This window comes from Myxocyprinus asiaticus, chromosome 22 (genome assembly GCF_019703515.2).
Source record: "Myxocyprinus asiaticus isolate MX2 ecotype Aquarium Trade chromosome 22, UBuf_Myxa_2, whole genome shotgun sequence".
In the NCBI taxonomy this organism is placed as follows: Eukaryota; Metazoa; Chordata; class Actinopteri; order Cypriniformes; family Catostomidae; genus Myxocyprinus; species Myxocyprinus asiaticus.
The window spans coordinates 3,800,982-3,824,295 of NC_059365.1; the positions used below are offsets into that span (position 1 = coordinate 3,800,982).

A 23,314-nucleotide genomic window follows, 5' to 3' on the forward strand; every position below is an offset into this window, starting at 1 on the left:
TTCTCAGCCTCATGTTGTTCCAAACCTGTATGCTGTTAATTTGTACAGTGGAATTTTTATGGATTTTTTTACACTGCACTTGCTATTTAACAGCAGTTAATAGTGACCAGGTCAAACTCTAAAAACCATAAAAGCATGATAAAAACCTAGTCCATACAACTTGTATGCTATATTCCATGTCTTCTGAAATCATACGTTAGTTTTGTATGAGGAAAAGACTAATATTTAAGTTGTTATTTATTAATTATCTTCACCTCCACATAAACCCCCGTCTAGCTGACATCCAGATTCAAAAATGGCACATTGATATCACTGAATGCAAAATGGTATTGGCTCTTGTGTGGGTAGTAGCTGAGCACATCATGCAATTTTTCTGGACACAAAGACACAGTCGCAGGCTAGACACAAGCTTTAGCTATTAAAATATATCGCAAACATATCATTTTCTTTTTTACTTCATCAAAAAATCCTCCATGTGCAGCAATGACAGCTTTGCAGATCCTTGTTATTCTAGCTGTCAGTTTGTCCAGATACTCAGGTGACATTTCACCCCACACTTCCTGTAGCACTTGCCATAGATGTGACTGTCTTGTCGGGCACTTCTCACACACCTTACAGTCTAGCTGATCCCACAAAAGCTCAATGGGGTTAAGATCCATAACACTCTTTTCCAATTATCTGTTGTCCAATGTCTGTGTTTCTTTGCCCACTCTAACCTTTTCTTTTAGTTTTTCTGTTTCAAAAGTGGCTTTTTCTTTGCAATTCTTCCCATAAGGCCTGCACCCCTGAGTCTTCTCTTTACTGTTGTACATGAAACTGGTGTTGAGCGGGTAGAATTCAATGAAGCTGTCAGCTGAGGACATGTGAGGTGTCTATTTCTCAAACTAGAGTCTCTGATGTACTTATCCTCTTGTTTAGTTGTACATCTGGTCTTCCACATCTCTTTCTGTCCTTGTTAGAGCCAGTTGTCCTTTGTCTTTTAAGACTGTAGTGTACACCATCTTCAGTTTTTTGGCAATTTCAAGCATTGTATAGCCTTCATTCCTCAAAACAATGATTGACTGATGAGTTTCTAGAGAAAGCTGTTTCTTTTTTGCCATTTTTGTCCTAATATTGACCTGAAGACATGCCAGTCTATTGCATACTGTGGCAACTCAAAAACAAACACAAAGACAATGTTAAGCTTCATTTAACGAACCAAATAGCTTTCAGCAGTATTTGATATAATGGCAAGTGATTTTCTAGTACCAAATTAGCAATTTAGCATGATTACTCAAGGATAAGGTGTTGGAGTGTTGGCTGCTGTCTAGATTTGATCAAAAATGACTTTTTTCAAATAGTGATGGTGCTGTTTTTTACATCAGTAATGTCCTGACTATACTTTGTGATCAGTTCAATGCCACTTTGGTGAATTAAAAGTACCGATTTCCTTTTGAAACAGCTAAATCTGCACATTATTCCAAACTTTTGGCTACCAGTATGTGTATATATATATATATATATATATATACATACATATACACACACAGTATATGTACAAATACAAAAAACATCAAAACATATCAGTATATATCAAAAACATATATAATGTATATCTATTTGTAATAAACTGTATATTTACATATATATATATATATATATACACACACACACACTGATGAGACAAAACATTATGACCACTCACAGGTAAATCAAATAATGTTGATCATCTCCTAACAAGGCCAGATGTCAAGGTCTGGGTAGATTAGATGGTAAACGAACAATCAGTTCTCGTAATCAATGTGTTGAATGCAGGAGAAATGGGCAGGAGTAAAGACCTGAGCGACTTTGACAAAGGCCAAATTGTTATGGCCAGACGACTGGGTCAGAGCATCTCTGAAATGGCAAGGCTTGTGGGGTGCTCCCGGTCAGCAGTGGTGAGTACCTACTGACAGTGGTCCGAGGAGGAAAAAACCACAAACTGGCGACAGGGTAATGAAGGCTATCCCGTCTGGTGGTCCGAACCGACAGAAGGTCTACTGTGGCACAAGTCACAGAAAATTTTAATGATGGTTACGGGAGGAATGTGTCACAACACACAGTGCATCGCACCCTGCTGCGTATGGGGCTGCGTAGCCACAGACCAGTCAGAGTGCCCGTGATGACCTCTATCCACCATCGAAAGCACCTACAATGGTCACACGAGCGTAAGAACTGGACCTTTGAACAGTTGAAGAAGGTCGCCTGGTCCGATGAGTCCCGTTTTCTTTTACATCACGTGGACGGCCGTGTACATGGGTGACATTTACCTGGGGAAGTGATGGCACCAGGATGCACTGTGGGAAGACGATAAGCCGGTGGAGGGAGTGTGATGCTCTGGACGATGTTCTGCTGGGAAACCCTGGGGTCCGGCCATTCATGTGAATTTGACACATGCCACCTACCTAAACATCATTGCAGACCAGGTACACCCCTTCATGACAACGGTATTCCCTGATGGCAGTGGCCTCTTTCAGCAGGATAATACAGGATAGAACTGAATTAAGTTATGTTCACAAAACTAGCACTGACTGTGTAGGAAATTGAGATAAAATGACCACATTGATTCACTCACAGTGTCAAGGTGACATAAATCTGTTGTGCATATTTCATGCTCCTTTAGAAATATAATGAATTATGAATAATTAATACTGAGTGTCAGAACTGTACCCCAGCAGGTGGGAAAAGCAGTTCTCACTCTGAGCAAAGAATTTGGATTATTTGTGGAAAATTTCTGAGCATCATGAATATCTCACTCTTTGCACATTTGGCACAAAGCCCAGCTGCATTCAAAGCAGAGTTGAGACATTACTATGGGACCCTTGATTGATATTTTGCCGCCAGACCCATACTGTAAATTCTATAGATTCTAAAGTGGAATGTTCCAGATTTCCAAGAATAATGCAAGTGGAATTGGCTGAAGTGATGGATGGTGTCATAATGGCAACATATTAAATCCAATTAAGCAAAATTCAATAAAGACAAACTTATCTAACAATAAAATGGCGATTTAACAAGCCACTAGAATTTGTTACTCATCTATAATTTAACAGTACGCCCTCTGTGACCTAAATTCTGTTTAATGGCATTTGTGTATTTAATTAGGTTTATGGTTTGAAATTACACTAACATAACTTTTGTCTTCATAATGACCGCTCTTATTTCTGTTCCTCACATTTCCATCCTTTCTTTCTTATTACCAACTAGACATTTTTAAACCAGTGGTATCCAATTGGGTTCAGCATTAATTAACATTCAGCATTTATTAAAGGGATATGGATAGTTCACCCTAAAATAAAAGTTCTGTCATCATACACTTATACTATGACTTTCTTCTTTGGAACACGAAAAAGAGATTTAGGCAGAATGACAACCTCAGTCACCATTCACTTTCATTGAATGGACAATAGATGCAATGATAAATGGTGGCTGAGACTATCATACTGCCTAATATCTCCTTTTATGTTCCAAACGATGACAGCACTTTCATTTTTGGGTGAACTATCCCTTTAATTGTAATGAAACTTTCACTAGTGCACATAGTTTTTTTCTTTCTTTTCTGAAACTCTTTGAAACTACTTGCCTTAACTTGAGTTAATCCAGCTCAGATAATGCAGAAACTCTCCAAAATCCATTTTAAGACCAATACGACCATTGTATGAGTATATTTAAGGACTCATAAAAGGATGGATGACCATATTTTTCAGGTAATTAATGTTTTTGTTATATAATGAGAGTTAATGCTGTTTAGTTAATGCAGAATCTCTCTAAAGTCCATTTGAATTTGAACTGAAGGTTTTGACATTTTCTTTGTTAAAGGGCTGTCTTTGACAAACTGACTATTTTTATGAAGAAAAACTCGGATTTACAGTGAGTCAAACACGTTATGCAAAATATGCGTAGGCATGCAGGTGTGCATTTAAATGTCAGAAGACTATATGATAGAATGGATCAGCACATGCATAAATAATGTTTAAGGTTCCGTGAGCTGAAATATTTACCACTCTCTGCATAACAGAAACTCTGTGCGATGAGCACACACATGTTGATGATGAATTATTTACTCAGCTCATGTCATCTCAGGTCAGACTCGAGGGATTTCTGTCCTTGTTTCACCTTTCCTTCTCACTAATGGTCTGTTGTCATAGAGATGAACATACTTTTACATGGATACCCTACTTAAATGTGTTCATGGAGTAGAGAGGGTCTTAACAAGACAGAATTAAGCTCAGTTTACTGCCTCTGAAGCAAGACCATATATAGAGTTTGGGTCACAGTTAGTGATAAATAAGAATTATTTAAGAAATATTTAAGAAATATTAGAGATTTTTCGCTGTTTGTCGTGAGAATAGCTTCTTGTCACAGATAGTTCCATTATGTGTGTCTTTCTTTAGCACAAAAACTTTAATTAAAATTAATAACTTTAATAATAGTGGTTGGCCGTTGTGGGTTTTCAGTGGCTGATGCCGATACTGAAATCTAGAGAGCATGGTGGCCAATAACCAGTATAAATGCAGATATATAAATAATACAATGTAGTGACTGCAAATGAGCTGCACACAAAATTGCTGAATTCAAACATTTATTTTACACAATATTTACTCAAAACTCACAAAAAAAAAAAAAAGAAGAAAAAGCTGTCGGAAGATGTTGGAATTAACAAGGGGAGGTAACGCCTGTTTTGCCAATAATCTCAAAATGGCCAAATGTCGACCGATAAATTGGCCTGGCCGATATATTGGTCTATTACTACTCAAAATAACAGTTATTTGGAACAACTGTCACTGTAACACTGCTTAAACCAGCCTAATCTGGTTTTCTGGTTTAAGATGGTCTCCCAGCCTGGCCAGATGAAAAGTGCCCAAAACAAACCTGACCAAGCAACAAACTAGCTTAGGTTAGGTTTCACGATGGTGAATTGTGAATTGTCTCCAACAGCACAATTACCACACCAGTGTTGTTCTGTACTCTTCATGTTTTACCACATTAACATTTTTGTAAGGATGGTCTCCCAGCCTGGTTTAGCTGGTCAGCTTGATCACCCAGCCTGACAAGCTGGCAAGTGCCCCAAACCCCTCTAAAACCATCAAAAGAGACCATCCAACAAGTGCTCAAAGGCCCTCTAAAACCATCAAAACAGACCATCCACAAATGCTCAAAGGCCCTGTAAAACTATCAAAACTATCAGCTGACAAATGCCCCAAACCCCTCTAAAATCATCAAAACAGACCAGTCAATATGTGCCCGAAATCCCTCTAAAACCATCAAAACAGAACATGCAACAAGTGCTCAAAGGCCCTCTAAAATGATCAAAACAGACAAGCTGACAAGTGCCCCAAACCCCTCTAAAACCATCAAAACAGACCATCCAACAAGTGCTCAAAGGCCCTCTAAAATCATCAAAACAGACCATCCAACAAATGCTCAAAGGCCCTGTAAAACTATCAAAACAGACCAGCTGACAAATGCCCCAAACCCCTCTAAAATCATCAAAACAGACCAGTCAATATGTGCCCGAAACCCCTCTAAAACCATCAAAACAGAACATGCAACAAGTGCTCAAAGGCCCTCTAAAATCATCAAAACAGACAAGCTGACAAGTGCCCCAAACCCCTCTAAAACCATCAAAAGAGACCATCCAACAAGTGCTCAAAGGCCCTCTAAAACCATCAAAACAGACCAGCTGACAAATGCCCCAAACCCCTCTAAAACCATCAAAAGAGACCATCCAACAAGTGCTCAAAGGCCCTCTAAAACCATCAAAACAGACCATCCACAAATGCTCAAAGGCCCTGTAAAACTATCAAAACAGACCAGCTGACAAATGCCCCAAACCCCTCTAAAATCATCAAAACAGACCAGTCAATATGTGCCCGAAACCCCTCTAAAACCATCAAAACAGAACATGCAACAAGTGCTCAAAGGCCCTCTAAAATCATCAAAACAGACAATCTGACAAGTGCCCCAAACCCCTCTAAAACCATCAAAAGAGACCATCCAACAAGTGCTCAAAGGCCCTCTAAAACCATCAAAACAGACCATCCAACAAATGCTCAAAGGCCCTGTAAAACTACCAAAACAGACCAATTGACAAATGCCCCAAACCACTCCAAAACCATCAAAACAGACTATCCAACAAGTGCTCAAAGGCCCTATAAAATCATCAAAACAGACTAGCTGACAAGTGCCCCAAACCCCTCTAAAACTATCAAAACAGACTATCCAAAAAGTACTCAAAGCCCCTCTAAAACTAACAAAACAGACCATCCAACAATTGGTCAAAGCCCCTCTAATACTATTAAAAGCGACAAGCTGATAAGCACGTTGTAACCCCTCTAAAACCATCTTAACAGACCATCCAACAAGTGCCCAAAGCCCCTTGAAAACTATCAAAACAGACCATCCAACAAGTGCTCAAAGCCCCTCAAAAAGTATCAAAACAAACCAGCTGACAAGTACTTAAAGCCTGTCAAAAACGATCAACAAGTGCTCAAAGCCCATCGTAAATTATCAAAATAGAGCAGCCGATAAGTGCGCCAAACCCCTCTAAAACCATCAAAACAGACCAGCTGGCAAGCGCCCAAAACTCCTTTAACACCATCAAAATAGAGCAGCCGACAAACATGCCAAGGTTCTCCAAAATCATCAAAACAGACCAGACTTTGCCCAAAACAAAGCTTTAGTTAGATGTCTTGTAAGGGTAGTAGTGTGTGGGTGTGTGTGTAGTTAATTTTTGGGGTTTACGGGGTTTTTAGGTTACACACTAGTAATTATGAGGGTATTATGCTATAATACCTGGAAGAGGTATTAGGGAGGCTAGCAGGGGGTGCTCACCCTGCGGTCTGTGTGGGTCCCAATGCCCTAGTATAGTGGCGTGGGGTCACTATACTGTAAAAAGCCCCGTCCTTCGGATGAGACATTAAACATTGGTCATTAAAAATCCCAGGGTACTTCTTGTAAAGAGTAGGGGTGTAACCCCGGTGTCCTGGCCAAATTTCCCGCCATTGGCCCATCTCAATCATGGCCTCCTAATAATCCCCATCCATAAATTGGCTCTACAACTCTGTTCTCTCCTCTCCACCAATAGCTGGTGTGTGGTGAGCGTACTGGCGCACTATGGCTGCCGTCGCATCATCCAGGTGGATGCTGCACACTGGTGGTGGTTGAGGAGAGTCACTTGTACACTGTGTAAAGCGCTTTGAGTGTACTGTATAAATGTGAGGTTTGTTCGTTCATTCCTATAAATGTGGTTTATGAGGATATTTCTAGTGTCCCCATAGTTCAGATCGCTTAAAAAAACATACTAAATGTTTTTTGGAAAATGTAAAAATGCAGAAAGTTTTTTGTGAGGGTTAGGTTTAGGGGTAGCTGTAGGTTTAGGGGATAGAATCTATAGTTTGTACAGTATAAAAATCATTATGTCTAGGGAGAATCGTCGTAATGATAGGAGTACCAATATGTGTGTGTGTGTGTGTGTGTTTGTGTGTGTGTTGTTGATGTATGTCGAAATGCTGGTTTGTGTTTGAAGCAGGTATTTATTTGGTTAGGTGTGAGTAAGTGAGTGTGTGTGTGTTGCGGATGTGTCTCAGAGGTTGCATATATGTATTTTGGGGGCATTAATTTACACCCGATGAGAGACCTTTTACCCTCGCCCCAATCTCACTCTTTCACCTACAGTCATGTTTTTACAGGCTTCGAACCAGAAGTAAACACATTGTTCCGGCTTTTGTTGTACGTATGTGTGTGTATGTGTGTTTGAAGCTTGCAGGTAAGTTCCTGAACATGTTGGAATAGGAAAGCCCTGCCTTCGCATTAACCCTAAATGTGAAATCTCAAGGCTTTTGATGTGCCCCTGAGGCCTTTCTTATTCAAACCGTTTTCAAAAGAGCTTCAATCCTTACGTCTGTGATCTTTGGGGTCAGGAAACACTTCTAAAGATGTTTTAATGTTCATTTTATTTTTAACCACATGTCCTTCTCGCCTTCTTTGAAAGAAGGGCGTTGCATATGCACAAAGATTTAACTTATAGCTGCATTTCCTGTGTTCCCACCACTGAGCGGTATTAATGCCGCCATTGAGAAAGAGCTTTTATGGAGACGACGGGGCCGGAAATGGTTGTACAAATCTGACCAATGAGTCCAGCGATGTGTTTTAACCCACAGCAATCACACTTCATATCAAAAACTTTCTTGGGTTTCTCTGAGGTCACGTCCATGTAAACCGAAGGCCAATGTTTTTGTTTATACAGATCTATCTAGGTTAGTGATTTTGAAAAAAAAATGCTTACACAAGTTTGAAAGATAATACTTTGTCTGTTTTGTAAGGCCAACATGATAAACCAGGACCTAAATTTATAAGATAAATGTTTTGGATGTGTATATGAATCACCTGATGGATTTCCTGTTCCTGTGGCAGATAAAGTTTGTGAAGGAGCAGTTTGGAGACACTCAGAAGGAATGGGTGCTTCTCGTGTGTATAGGAGCGTCGTCTGGGATCGGTCGACTGCTGTTTGGGAAGCTCGGAGATCTCATACCAGGAGTGAAGAAAATCTACATGCAGGTACAGAAATCCAGCATGAAATCTGTTTGTTTATGTCTTTTTTAATACAAAAGAATCATAATTCCACAATTATGACACCATAAACAGTGTTGCCATAAATTGTGCCATTAAATTATTACAGGGATCTAAACTTCCTTAAACCAAGATATTTACTTGAGAAGCAAATTGTGTATGATAATGTTTTGAATGAAGTTTATTTTTCTTATCTCATTGGCAAATAGTTTTGTTTTATGCATAGACCACACTCAATTTTGTTGCCCAAACCAAGAAAAATGCCAGTGAGGTAAGAAAAATGAACTTAATTCTGTGATTCAACATCATAACTGGAAAAGAGTCAAAGTTCCTACATCAAATGAGAAAAAACATGTTTAGCAAATGTTTGCAGAGACAGGTGTATAAACAACACAGGAAATGATACTCTCTTTTATACACCTGGGTAAACATGCAGAACAAATGCTAGCAGTGTATTGTTTATCCTCGGCAGTTTGGTTGCTAGGAGACGTTTTTGTTGACATTTGAATACCCCAAAAAGCAACAGTAGTGTTGCAAATTTCTTTCTTTATATGACATATTCCAAGCACTGGAGAATAGAATGCCATTATGGTCGGAAGTCTGAGATATCAAGTAGGAATATCCCACATCTGACTTTGGATTGAACGCTACATATATCCATATCCTAATGAGATCTTTGTGTTTGTAGGTGGCCTCATTCATACTACTTGGCCTGATGTCCATGCTGATACCTCAGTGTGCTGTGTTTGAAGGTCTTGTGGTGGTTTTTGTGTTTATGGGTCTTTGTGATGGCTGTTTCATCACTATCATGGCGCCCATCGCCTTTGAGTTGGTAGGGCCCATGCAGGCGTCTCAAGCTATTGGCTACCTCCTTGGCCTCATGGCCATACCGATGACAGCTGGACCACCAATCGCAGGTAAGTAACGATATTTGCTGGCAATGGCTTCAAATTACGTTTTCTTCAAATGTTTTGCACCATCAACAGTTTACATTTTCACATATGTTTTAGCTTATAATTTTTTAACCAAATAGCACAGAAACATTACGTTTTCTGCAAATGCTTTGTATGCAAACGGGGTACACAATTTTTAGCAGCCAAGCACCAAAGATCCAGTGAATGGAGTCTATGGGAACTAGAAACATTTGGTAAAATGTTGTGATAATTGGCACACTGATTAGGGTTGGCACAAACATTAATTGTGCCAATTTTGGAGTCGGTCTCCCAAACTCTCTTGTGCCATCAAAAGTTTACATTTTCACATATGTTTTAGCTTATAATGTTTGAAACAAATAGCATAGAAACATTATGTTTTCTGTAAATGCTTTGCATGCAAACAGGGTACACAATTTTTTTGAGCCAAACACCAAAGATCCATCAAATGGAAGTCTTTGGTAACTAGAACCATTTGGTAAAAAGTTGTGATAATTGGCACAATGATTAGGGTTGGCACGAACATTAATTGTGCCAATTTTGGAGTCAGTCTCTCAAACCCTCTTGCATCATCAAAAGTTTACATTTTCAATACGTTTTAGCTTATTATGTTTGAACCAAATAGCATAGAAACACAATTGTCCCTTTAATTATTTGGATCATCAGTTTCAATTTCCACCTCACTAGATTTTCCCCCATATTGAATTGTCAAAAATGCACTACTCTTTCGATCTCGCCCTACAGCTTTCATTAGATCTTGATCAAATTTGAATCATGTCTTGCACCAAACACTTCTCATTTAATACATCAACAGCTTTGACAGCGAGGATGCAAATATTAAATGAGGCTGTGTTTTGTGTATAGTAATTAACCTTTGAATTGAATGGCAAAAAAATAATAGTTTTACTGTCCTTATTTTCTTTAAATCATGCTTTATGTAATTTATATGGTGCCACTGTTGTGGCCCTATAATTCACATTTGCTTGCTTGCTGGAACCTTTTTCAAATTCAATTTTTAAAAGTTAGCCTGCAAAGTATGAATTTCCGTCTCACATATAGACACAATAAAATATAAACATGCTCAAAAATGTGATTTAATCAGCCAGCATGCTTATTTTAGCCCCTTTCCCCAAGATAAGACACACACACACACACACACACATATTGGTGCAGCTATCCTTATGAGGACTCTCCATAGACATAATGATTTTTATACTGTACAAACTATAGATTCTATCCCCTAATCCTACACCTACTCCTAAACCTAACCCTCACAAAATCTTTCTGCATTTTTACATTTTCAATAAAACATCATTTAGTATGTTTTTTTATTTGAATTAAACCACATTTATAGCATAATACCCTTGTAATTACAGTTTGTAACCTAAAAAAATGTCCTCGTAAACCACCCAAACCCACCCACACACACACGCACACACACACACACACACACACACACACACACAGTGTAAGTGTTTTTCCAGTTAATACCCCAGCGAACAGGATCAAGATTTATTTGAGAGGGTAAATTCCAAAGTCCCCCAGTCTCCCAGCGAGCACATTTAGTATGAATTGTTGACACAAATGTTCTCGTTCAACAACAGGCTCCATATGTTCTGCTAGTTCCTCAACCTCAGTGGCCAAATTCGTTTTGAAGAACTAGACTTACCAGAACATCTGGCCCAAACGCTGATAAATGAACCTTTCTTGGAGCCCCAAGGTCCATTTGTAGAATACTGGTGTTAGCTTTCAGGACACAGGGGTCTGGTTTCGGGTATGGCAATCCTCATTCGAGATTTTTGCATCATTTATAAGGTATATTTTTAAAGCATGCATTCACAGTAGGGACATTACAATTAGGTTTGGATTGGCTGCAACATGGTTTTATTTCACATACTTGGAACAACCATCCAACTACTAAATGTTTGTTTAAGTTTCAAGTGATCTTATATCTTCCTTCTAGGAGCCTGGGGTGCATCTTACCAAAATCTGTCTTCAAAGTCTTAATAGGTCATTTAGTTGTTTTGCTTGAGAGGCGTTCCAGACTGTAAGCCATGTTGATATTCTTCTTGGAGAAATATTCTTAAATAACTTTTTTTTGGATTAGCTCTACTCTGAAAGGAATAGTTCACCCAATATACAATTCTGTCTTAATTTACTGACCGTCACAAACCCGTCGTTAAAAATCTTGTGTTTTTATTTGTTTGTGAAACACAAAAGGGAATGCTAGGTTCAAACAGTGGTCCAAATGACCTCCAAGTCATCTAAAACCAAAAGCTAGCTTTGTGTGAGGAACTGACCCACATGTATTACTAAAAATCTTCAGCTCAGAAATTTAAATCGCATATATACACAGATATGGTATGTTAGGATGTGTCGCACCAAGGTTGATGTCAATGATGCCAAACGCCATACGTTTTGCCGTGTCTTATAACGGATTTATAGTTACGAGAAGGTACAGTTTTTATCGACTTAATTTTGGTATGTTTCTCACTCAAACATAACCCTACTTTAATAGGACTTTTTTCTAGTTTTTTTTGTTTGTTATTGTTGACATTTTTGGAGCTTGACAGCATGCTTTTACTTTCATTGTATAGAAAAAACATAGTGAACATTCTGCGTTACATCTCTTTTTGTGTTTCTCTAAAGACACAAAGTCATAAGGTCAAGTTATAAATCAAAGCGTTTTTCTCTCCTTTCTCAGGCCTTCTTCATGACTATTTTGGCGACTACCACGTGGCGTTTTATCTGGCTGGTGTCCCACCGGTGGTGGGGGGTATCGTGATGTTTTTTGTACCTCTGCTGCATCAGCGCATGCAAAGACGGCGCAAAGAGTCGAACGACCCGAGCATGGACAAGATGTTGAAGAACTGCTCAAACGGAGACATGCTGCCAGGATACACCGACATGGAGACACACATATGAAGCCCACCGCCAAACAAAGGTACACACACGTTGTACATCTAAAGTGTGTTATGTTTAATTAAGCAATTAAGAATATCTAAACACCCTTAAAGGAATATCCCGGGTTCTTTTCTTTAAAAGAAAAAGCAAAACAGTGAGGAACTTACAGAGGAAGTCAAAGGGGCCATTTTTGGAGCATTTAAAGGCAGAAATGTGAAGCTTGTAATTTTATTAAAATTCTTCTCTTAAAACTTGTGTATTATTTGAGCTGTAAACTTGTTTAAATCATAATTTTAGGGTTTTAGGGTTTACTGCGTTATGTTGTCATGTCAACCAAGTTGTAAAATTGGAAATAACTTTACACAGAAAAGGTTGTTAAACGATTTTATAACACTAAAATCTTGTTAACATGCATATTGTTTATATTTTGTAGCTATACTTTTGAAACGTTTTTCATTTTAACCTTTACAGATTGGCCCCATTCACTTCCTGTATAAGTGCCTCACTGTAACCCAGATTTTTGCTTTATTCTTTAAGAAAAGGAGGGACAAGTCGAAATAAATTTTTGTGGTAATCAATATTATGCTACAAATGCTGTCGATTGAGCTTAACTTGTATTGAAAGGTGGTATATTCCTTTAAAAGAATTTATCCAAATTTAGTGAGGTTTATGCTTAATGTCGGCATGAAACGGAAGTTGCGACCAACTTCCATATTGTGATGTATTTCCGAGTGAAACAGCTTATCGAACAAGAAAAAAATTTAGGGTGGGGATTTGAGTTTATCCATTGGTTGTTGATTGGATTGTGAAAATGTGGGCATTGCATAGCGGAGCGGAGGCAGATCTGAATGAGAGTTTACAGTGGACACCCACCTCCATACCACCGTGCTGCTTGATTCAGAGCCAGTTATCGGTGAAATTGAGCAGTGATCTCAACACACTTATGATCAAACTGACAACATAAACGCACAAGTACATCATAGTCTTTGCTTACGAAGAGGCTGTAGTCGTTGAAAAACGAGTGAGTAAAAGATAACCATATTTTAACGTTTTGAATCAAAATACACTAAATATATAAGAAAAAAAACACTTACTCATGCTGTGCATCCCAAGATAACTGCATTCAAAAATATAAATAAACTTCAGAGGCATCCAAAGCTGTAGTGGTCACCTCAGGAATTCAGGCGTGAAATGTCTCGAACACAACCGCAAATTCGCCATTATTCCTCCTCATTCGAAATGTAAATTCAAGCCAGCTGACCCGTAACCAAGGAAATTTGGGTTAAAGAACGATAGTTTTGAAGGAAAACAGACAAAAATACACCTTGCCATCTTCACCAACATGCGACTGACTTTTCGTTCAACTCTACAATAGGTTGTGTTATTTACAAGAAAGGGGCGGGGTTTACACAGACTAAATGATTGGAGAAGTCCTGCATGCGTCACCAGAGCGAAGTCTGTCGTTTCACCGGAAGAACGTTGTAACGGGGGTTAAAATGGGAAAGGAGGAGGCGGGAACCGGCTGAACAGTCAAAGTAATATTTAATGAAAAATTAAAACATTAAGACACAAAACACAAACGCACACACGGTAGCTGCGTGTGGCTCTCTCTCTCTGGAACTGCCGCATCCGGCTGCCTTAATCCCTCTCCTCGGCTGATTAGCCCGATTGGGGGCCAGGCGTGTGTAGTCACGGCCCCGCCCCACCCTCCTCCTCATCACACTCCTCCCTCCTTTGCCTCAGGTCGGGGAACCCCTGGCATGACGTACACCCCCCCCCCCCACTCCCTTTCTGGGGGGGCGTTGCCCTTCTGGGTGGGCCTTTTCCCTGCCTCTCTCGAGACCTGGGAGGGAGACAAGGGGAGGGAAAAGGAAAGAGGGAAAGAGAGAGGCGGAGCGACAGTGAAAGAGAGGAAAGAGAGAAAAAAAATTGCTTGCCGGTTCCCAGACACGCTGTCGCCTGGTCCTCGACCACTCCTCCACCTTCTGGCGGACGACAGCCGCTCCTCCCCGGGCGGACAGCAGCGAGTCCTCCGACCCCTGGCGGATGGAACGCCCCTCCGCATTCTGGCAGCTGGTAGTGAGCCCCTCCGCCCCTGGCAGCAGCTGCACCGCTCCAGGCGGTCGGCAGCGAACCCGTCCTCCCCTCGCGGATGGCAGCTGTTCCTTCGGGTCCAGGCGGCCGGCAGTGACTCCTCCGCCCCCTGGCCATGGCTGCTCCTTTGGGCGGACGGCAGTGGAAAAGGACTCCACGACAGCGCATTCCTCCTCCTTCCTAGGTTTCAGCACCAGTGTAACAGGGGGGTTACAATGGGAAAGGAGGCGGGAACCGGCTGAACAGTCAAAGCAATATTTAATGTAAAATTAAAACATTAAGACACAAAACACAAACGCACACATGGCAGCTGCGTGTGGCTCTCTCTCTCTGGAACTGCCGCATCCGGCTGCCTTTATCCGAAATTAACGTACAGGTGCATTCTGTATGCACCAAAAAAATAAAAAATGCTTAAATACTGTGTATTATACAGTATTTTGCATTGTTATTATTTAAAATGATTTTGAATCATTATTTAAAATGTGTTTTTCAGTTAATGGAATCAATGCCATTTTTTTTTTGTTTTTTTTTTTTGCTTAAATTAATTCTCAAAAGGCCCCCAGTTTTGCGGGCCTTATATGGCCCTGAGGCCGGACGTTCTCCACCCCTGACCTATGGGGTAAGAAAAGTACATTTGTTTTCCCTCTGAATTAAATGTACTTTTCTTACGTCATTTACAAATAGTTTTCCTTTGTTTTGAGCATAATCCTCATTAAATTTGGCTAAAATTAGTCATTTTGCTTTTCAAGTAAATTTATCTAGTTTTAAGAATGTTTAGATATTATTACTGGACAACAAGACAAAAATATGCATTAATAAAATTTTACAGCTCAACTGGAACGCTTAATTGACCAATCAGCATTTAGAACTGGAACTGGATCAGTTTTATAAAGCACAATAATAGACACAGTCACTGATTTTGAGGGTTGTTTCTGTCAGCTGCTACAGATGAGGGGTTCCTCAAGTGTAATATCTGATGGATCATATCTTTCTCTTTCTTTTTACCATCTGCAGGGATTAATGTCACCAGCATTGCTCGTGGTGTGTGTGTGAGAGATGGTGTATGATGTATTTCCTATTTGCTTGGCTCTAATCAAATACGTGGACTTGAAAATCCCCAACCCCCCCAGCTTGTCTTCTGTTCTGGAACGACATCCTTCATCTATCAAAGAGTTCAAATCCTGTCATATCCGCCAGCTCCTGGGTGACTGCAGAACTTTCGCAGGCAGGTTTGCATTGAAATCTCCACCTTCTCACAGGGAGCTGGGCGGGAAAAGACAGATGAACGCAGACTCCAGGTAGTGCCGTAATACAGCCCCCAGTAAAATCAGGAAAGTGAATACTTTAGCACCTTTTAAAATGACACGAATACTTCATCACTTTGTCGCAAGAGTGAAGAGTGCATTTCAAGCGCAAGAAAAGTACTGTTTTAAAGAGGAAAAATAGAGATTCATTTCATTGAGCTTAATAGATCTTTTTCCCCATTTGTTTTGTGCTAGATAATACAAATCAGATTTGTGTGCTTTAGATGTTTCCAAAATATTTTTTTTCCCCCTTCATAGTTTAAAACTTATTTACATTTTATTTTAAAGTTGAAGTGTGCAAAATACTTTCTCCTATCCCAACTTAATATGCAGAGACAATTATAAGTAAGATGTTCGTAGGTTGATTTCCCCAAAAGGTGTAAACACCGTGGCTCTGTTGCGCTTTCAAAACATTGCTCTGTTTGTTTGAGCATCCTGACCAGCCCAACACAGCAACATTGACTCAACCAAGGGGCGGGACTATCTGTATGTCCGATCAATGGAAGAGGGTGGCGTGTTCGGGAAACCTGTTTGTAAAAGTCATTATTTTGTAATTCCATTTGCTAGTTGCGCAGAAATTACACACTTCACCTTTACGGAAATTTTTCTGAGACAAATTCGTCTATCCTTGTGCACTTTCTGCTATGAACTCTGATAACCTCAGCCGTGATTTTCTTATCGTAACATACCGCAACTGTGTATCGCCTGTGAATTATGTAGAAAACTAAACGAGGAATCATTTTTTATTATTATTTTTAAAAGCTAATCCTATATCCTTAATGATATCTGCTAAAATTAGTTAATTAATAATCAGCTATGCAGTAAGGAGTACACAAACTGTGCCATGACCACTGAGCCAGACAACAACTAAAGGATCCATTGTGCTAGGAATCAATATTCCTGTAAACCTGCAGGAATCCTCATAATAACGGAATCACTACATTTAAATGTTTTCTAATTCTGTGTAAATGTGTTTTTGCCCCACATTTGACTAACATTTGTTGTATTTGTTTCAGAATTAATATTTTGTTTGTTTGGAAAAAGATTGTTTTTCCGTTTCATTGTGATGTTTGGAAAAATATCCGGCATTTTTATTTGAGTGGAATGGACTTTTATAAAGAGACAATCAAAGTGTGAATTGAACTGTATGAAGACACTATAAAAATGTCACATTTGTGATTCTGTTAAAGAATGGAAACAACAGATTGCTCTAAGCAAAACTACATTGTAGTATTACACAAAACGGGCCATGTTTATGAGTATTAATCAATTATAATGTGAAAAAGTGAAATTTGAAGCTGTTTTATTTCGAATGATTTTGTGTTTTCTTATTGGTTGAGAACAACCATGTCTCTGTGTTTGGTGAGAGCAGTCATTAGCTTTTTCTCCAAAACATAAGCTCTGTTCCAAAACCTAGTGAACTGCCTATCTCGGCATCATAGTCTGTTCTTAAAGGTTGGCAGCAACAATAAAAAAAGTATATTTTACCCAATATTTACCCAACTTGTTAATATCAAACTCAAACTGGTATCAACTGTCGAATCGCGTGTTTTACGCACTTCACGCGACTCAAGGACCACTATTTTAGTTGCTGCCTATGTAGACCGTTCCAAATAATTTACTTGTGAGGCTTCAAAACAGCTATGATGCTGCTACAGGGGCTGTTCACAACAAATGTGTTATTGCGCTTAAAGACAGCAGAGAATGCAGGTGTCTTGAGAAGCACTTTTTTCTTTTTTTTTTGTTGGGATTTTTCCCCTTTTCTCCCTAATTTGGAATGCCCAATTCCCAATGTGCTTTTAGGTCCTTGTGGTCACGTAGTGATTCGCCTCAATCCGGGTGGTGGAGGACAAATCCCAGTTGCCTCTGTGTCTGAGACTGCCAACCCGCGCATTTTATCATGTGGCTTGTTGAGTGCGTTGCCACGGAGACATAGCGCGTGTGGAGGCTTCATGCCAAACTCACCACACGCCCCACCGAGAACAAACCATTATAGTGACCGCGAGGAGGTTACCCCATGTGACTGTACCCTCCCTAGCAACTGGGCCAATTTTGTTGCTTAGGAAGCCTGGCTGGAGTCACTCAGCACGCCCTGGGATTTGAACTAGTGAACTCCAGGGGTGGTAGCCAGCGTCTTTTACCAGTGAGCTACCCAGGCCCCCTCGAGGTGCACTTTTAAAAGTTGGTGCTCTTTTCAACCTGTCCTGACGTCTTAAAAGCGAGACCAGTGCAATGGTCAAAAATGTCCGTCTTGCTCATGTGTACATAGAAGAACAATTTAAAAAATGCAGTCAGATGCAAAAACGTATTTTGTGTGAACGGCCCCTTAGAACGTCACTGTCTATGTAGGCAGCAGACAGCAAGGCAGCTCACTTGTTTTCGGAACAGTCTTTTGCATGTGTGCTGCGCATCCATCACTCTGTTTGTCAACTAATTGAACCCAGAAGCCCTTTAATCACCTGTTTCTGTCCGTGTTGTAATTTAAATCTGTCCGTTAGAGATAATCAACTTTGGTTCAGGTACATTTTCTGCCTCATTAGATGCCCTTAGGTCAACTGTTTTAAAAACAAAACAAACATATAACAGAAATGGTCACGATGTTAACCAAACTGCCTCAATTAACGCCGTCCTTCAGGTTTAACCAGGTTAAAGAGCTTTTACACTAAATTAACTGTGTGGATCTCACGAAAACATGCCAAGGTCACATTTCACCTCTAAATCAAATCACCTCTAAATTTTGCTTAAACAAATTATTGTGAAATTTTCATGACAATTAAAGGAATAGTTCACCCAAAAATGAAAATACTGTCATCATTTAAACACTTTCATGCCATGTCAGATGTGTATGGCTTTCTTTCTTCTGCTGATCTCAAACGAAGATTTTTAGAATATCTCAGCTCTGCAGGTACAATGCACATGAATGGTGGCCATTTTGAAGCTCCAAAAAAGTACATAAAGTAAGCATAAAAGTAATCCATATGACTCCAGTGGTTAAATCCATGTCTTTAGAAGCGATCTGATAGGTGTGGGTGAAAAACAGATACATTTTTAAGTCCTTTTTTACTATAAATCTCCACGTTCATTTTCACATTATATAAGTGAAAGTGAAAGTGGAGATTTATTGTAAAAAGTATAGAAATATCGATCTGTTTCTCACCCAAAGTGATTGCATCGCTTTAGAAGCCATATATCGAACCACTGGGGTCGTATGGATTACTTTTATGCTGCATTTATGTGATTTTTGGAGCTTCAGAGTTCTGGTCACCATTTACTTGCATTGTATGGACCTACAGAGCTGAAATATTCTTTAAAAAATCTTTGTTTGTGTTCTGCAGAAGAAAGAAAGTCAAACACATCTGGGATGGCATGAAGGTGAGTAAATGAGGAGAGGATTTTCATTCTTGGGTGAACTGTCCCTTTAAGCACGTTTCTCCCCGAAATTCTCATTTCCATACTGCACATTTGAATAACTCCTCATTGATTTTAAATGGTAATTTTCATTAGATTTTCATTAGCTACTATAATACAGTATTAAAGTAAATAAAATGTATTTTTATTCAGTCAGGCAGAACAAATACTACCATGATGTATTTAAAAAACAAAAAGAGAAAAAAAAATAAAAAACAATGTAGGTCTTAAAATAGACTTAATTTGCTTTAAGCAAAATATAATTTCTTATTTCTTTCTATTTTAGGCTGGACGTGTTTTTGTGAGATTCACTCTAATAGCCTACAAGACACCACTTTAGAGAATAGTTCTGTGTAAAAATGGTGACTTAATCATTTAAATGTAGATTGGTTGATTTTCTTTATTGGAAAACTATGAATCTTGCATACCTCAGAAGTCTACTGTACGGTTACGTGCGGACATTCGTTGAACCCTGGTGCACTTAATGTGTGTGTTTATTTGCCTGTGATTCACCTGCAGCGATTGGCTGTGCAGATTCATTGACTGCAGTGTGAATTTTTCAGTTTTGAAACTCAAATCCATGATTCTAGTATCCTCTCTCTCTCTACATATACAGCATGTGAATATCAGTGCTGATGATAACAAGACTTGGAACTGGATCCCTCCGTGTATAGTACTGTCATGTCATCCAAATGGTAACCTGAGTTTAGATGATGAGTTTTTTTCTCATGCCATGTTTGATGATGTGTGTGAGTTTGTATATGCATGAAAAGACTGAATGAGAGACAGACAGACAGATAGACAGATAACAAGTGTGTTTGATGGACAGTCATGCGGAAACTCAGGGAGTGCAGAAATGTTTCATTTTTTACAGGCATATTTTACAGATGTTTGACAGTGCATTTGTGAGTGGATGAGAACCCATTTTTTAGTTCTTGAATGAATCGCAGGTCACATTTTACCCCATCATAAGAAATGATATTTTGCATCAAGAAAACTAAATCTTTTAGGACCATTAAGATTTTTATTTGCATTGTGACATTATTTAATGACAATTAAGCACTTTTCCCTCAAATTCGTATTGCTGTATGCATCCAGACATTGTATATTTGAGCTTTTTTTGTAAGTCCTATTATTCGCAAGTATTTTTTACTGTATTTCGGTCATGAGAATACAAAAAAAATGAACTTGTGAAATAATTCTGTAGCCTGTCAAATGTTTGCATTACTTGTACTTTGTAATGAGAATGAGATTTGTTTGCATTGCAGTAATGGTGCTTAATTGTCATGAAATGCAGTTTATGTCTTCCATTACTGTTTATTATTTCCAGTTATGGCCAAAATTGCACGTGGTTTATGTGGTTGGACTCTAAATATCAGTGTCTCTTGTCTGTTCTGGTTTTGGTTTGATTCATGTTCACCTTTTACAGATTAACAGTGTATGACCATTAACAAATATTATGATGTAACTTCCTTCTTTTCTTACCTCGCTGATACACTGATGTCTTTTGTGTCACGCGCTCATGCTGGATTGATGTTTCTCTGTTTTCCTTTTAATGCAGTTTTCTTTCAAGGCCAGATTAAATGACACTTTTATTTATCTGGGGTTTTTTTTCTTTCTTCTAGGTAGTGAATCTAGGGGCCGCAGTAAACATCTGTAAATGTTGAACTGATTTCCAAAACAGTCTCTTTAGCTTGGCTCGGTTTTCAAATCGATAGTTGCTTTCTGCTCTTTCTGCCGTACCATGTGCCTGCACACAAAATACATTAACAGTGCTAAACTCCACAAAGCTTCTCAATTATATCGTTTACAGTTTTCAAACAACATAAACACTGCACTTACATTTAAGTACATCACTCATATATGCATACACACAGATAAACCAGAGTTGACCTTTTGGGGGTCTTATTTTGGACTGTCCGTCCCACCTGGTGCTCATTTGTTACTATAGCAAAACTTCACCTAAAGTAACATACTATAAGGCCTGTGTTTTGCTCATATTCAGGCTATAGGGCTTCAAAAATAGTTATTGCTCATTATAAGGGTCATAACAGGTCAGGAAAATAGGAAGAGTCTTTGTATTTCTCTCTTTACACAACTGTAGCACCTGTTATCTAAACCTCAATCTACAATCATCATGAATTATTAGCAATTTAAAAGGATTATTGAAGCTGAGCTGCTAGGAATGTGTAATTTTTTGTGTATGTGAAAAGTATGTTTTGATCCTGTCAAAAATGTTTTTTGTTTTATTATAATTCAACCAACAATAAACATTTTACACACCAAGTTGTTATTCCAAATTGTGTTATTCACTGACTATTGATGGTTTATTAGTCGAGTGAACAACATGGGATGAAGTGTCTCTAGGAGAAGTTAACTCAAAAAGAACTATCTCTTTAGTTTTATAAACCAGACTTCATGTAGGAGCCTCAATGTAAACAAAGTAGGTGAAAAAGGCCCTCTGTTTTATGTCCTTTTATTATACAGTGTATGTGTGTGTGTGTGTGTGTGACTGTATAGGTGAGTTATTGCCTGTTTATTCTGACCCCACACAGGGTGTGTGTGTGTGTGTGTGTGTGTTTTATAATGTTGCGCTAGGCTTAGTCTTCCCCCTTTTTATATTACCTTATAATAAACCATACTAAATAGTATGCCCCTGATTTTAGAAGTACGACACTGTAAACTTAACTTTGATCTGGATGTCCAGACATATATCCATGATGTATTTGGTCAGATTCTGTCTGTCTTTGTGAGATGTTCCCATCTGACCTATTTATGTCAGACCATGTTTATGACAACATGACCTAGAAACAGTGGTTGTCACCGAGGTCATAAATGAAAAGCTTGTCTTGAATAAAGAGTATTTAAAATAAGCTTAAATTCAGTTTTAAGTTGATTTAAGGTTAAACATTTACAGATGTGTGTCTTTGACAGAAGACTGAAGCTGTATTTGAAGTGATGGCATCAGGTGTGGAACAGATTTCTGTAATGACACCAATACACCTGCAGAGGGAACTCACTCTATGTAAAATTTGCTAGGGGGGACGCCCCCTCCCAAGAGCCGATTTCTCTTCCCAGTCCGCCCCAGCCACATCTCTGTCTCTGCTTCACACTGCATGTTCTGTAAATAATAATAGAGCTAGCTTTCTGCTTCATTCTGTGAATGTAATCCCCATGAGAGCGGTAGATATGTGTAATATTTTATGTTTTAATTCTGTGACTCTTTCAAGCTACTTCATGGATGCTTGGGCTGTTTCTGTGCAGGATGTGAGAATGTTGTTCTACACAAAAGCATTTTAGGGACGAAAACCTTAAAATGTTTTGAGATAAACACATGTTGTAACCGTGGTATATACTAATGTTTTTAACTCATTGGAAATGTCCTATAAAGCACTGGTCATAGCAATACCTTCTGTTGTCTTCTCAGTCAAAAGGTTCCCTTAAAAAAGTCGAAAGATTCCCTTGTACTGTTTGCTTGGCTGTTTTGAACACTTTTACAGCCATGTGAGTTCCAGAAGTATTTTTCCTATACATTTTTTGCATAGGCTTTTTGTAAAAGAGTTGTGAGCCATGAACCAAAGCAACTGGCTCTGAGATGAATCACTGTATTACAAACTGTTTTGAGGCAAAAAAGTATTTGAAAATCAATAAGACAAAGGCACAAGACTGTGTACTTACTGTCTTTCAGGAGGGCACGGACTACAATCCCATGAAGCATTGCAAATTATGTAATAAAATAAAAAACTGGGAATATATAAAACTACTGATTTAAGGTTGTTGATTATAAGTATAGGAACAACATGTTTTACATTTATTCAAAATATTCTGGTTATATATAAGTATTTTAAAGGCAGTCGCACACAGGACGAGAAGTGCCGCGTCACGGCTAGGACACGGCACAGGTATCAAACACGTGGCACATCAATGTGGTTCAGGTTGCAGACAGTACACACAAAAGTTACCAAGGTTTTTCCCTTCTTAAAGAACGAAGAACACTAAAGTAAATAATTTGTGTCCTTTGATAATGATTTGGGTTGAATTTAATGGAAAATCTGCGAGTTGCGCTTCATTGCACGGCAGAAA

The 23,314-nt window shown here is 38.9% G+C and overlaps 1 protein-coding gene across 2 annotated transcripts in view; it reads left to right on the top strand.

The window, feature by feature from the left end:
• slc16a2 (solute carrier family 16 member 2) overlaps nt 1-21,531 on the top strand; it is a 56,219-nt gene extending 34,688 nt beyond the window's left edge. For both annotated transcript variants that reach the window (XM_051650544.1, XM_051650545.1), the window contains 4 exons: nt 8,434-8,577; nt 9,278-9,506; nt 12,226-12,465; nt 15,534-21,531. In XM_051650544.1, the coding sequence (XP_051506504.1) occupies nt 8,434-8,577; nt 9,278-9,506; nt 12,226-12,446 (594 nt within the window). In that variant the 3' untranslated portion in view covers nt 12,447-12,465; nt 15,534-21,531. The remainder of the gene's footprint in view (nt 1-8,433; nt 8,578-9,277; nt 9,507-12,225; nt 12,466-15,533) is intronic.
• Nucleotides 21,532-23,314: the final 1,783 nt, after the last annotated feature.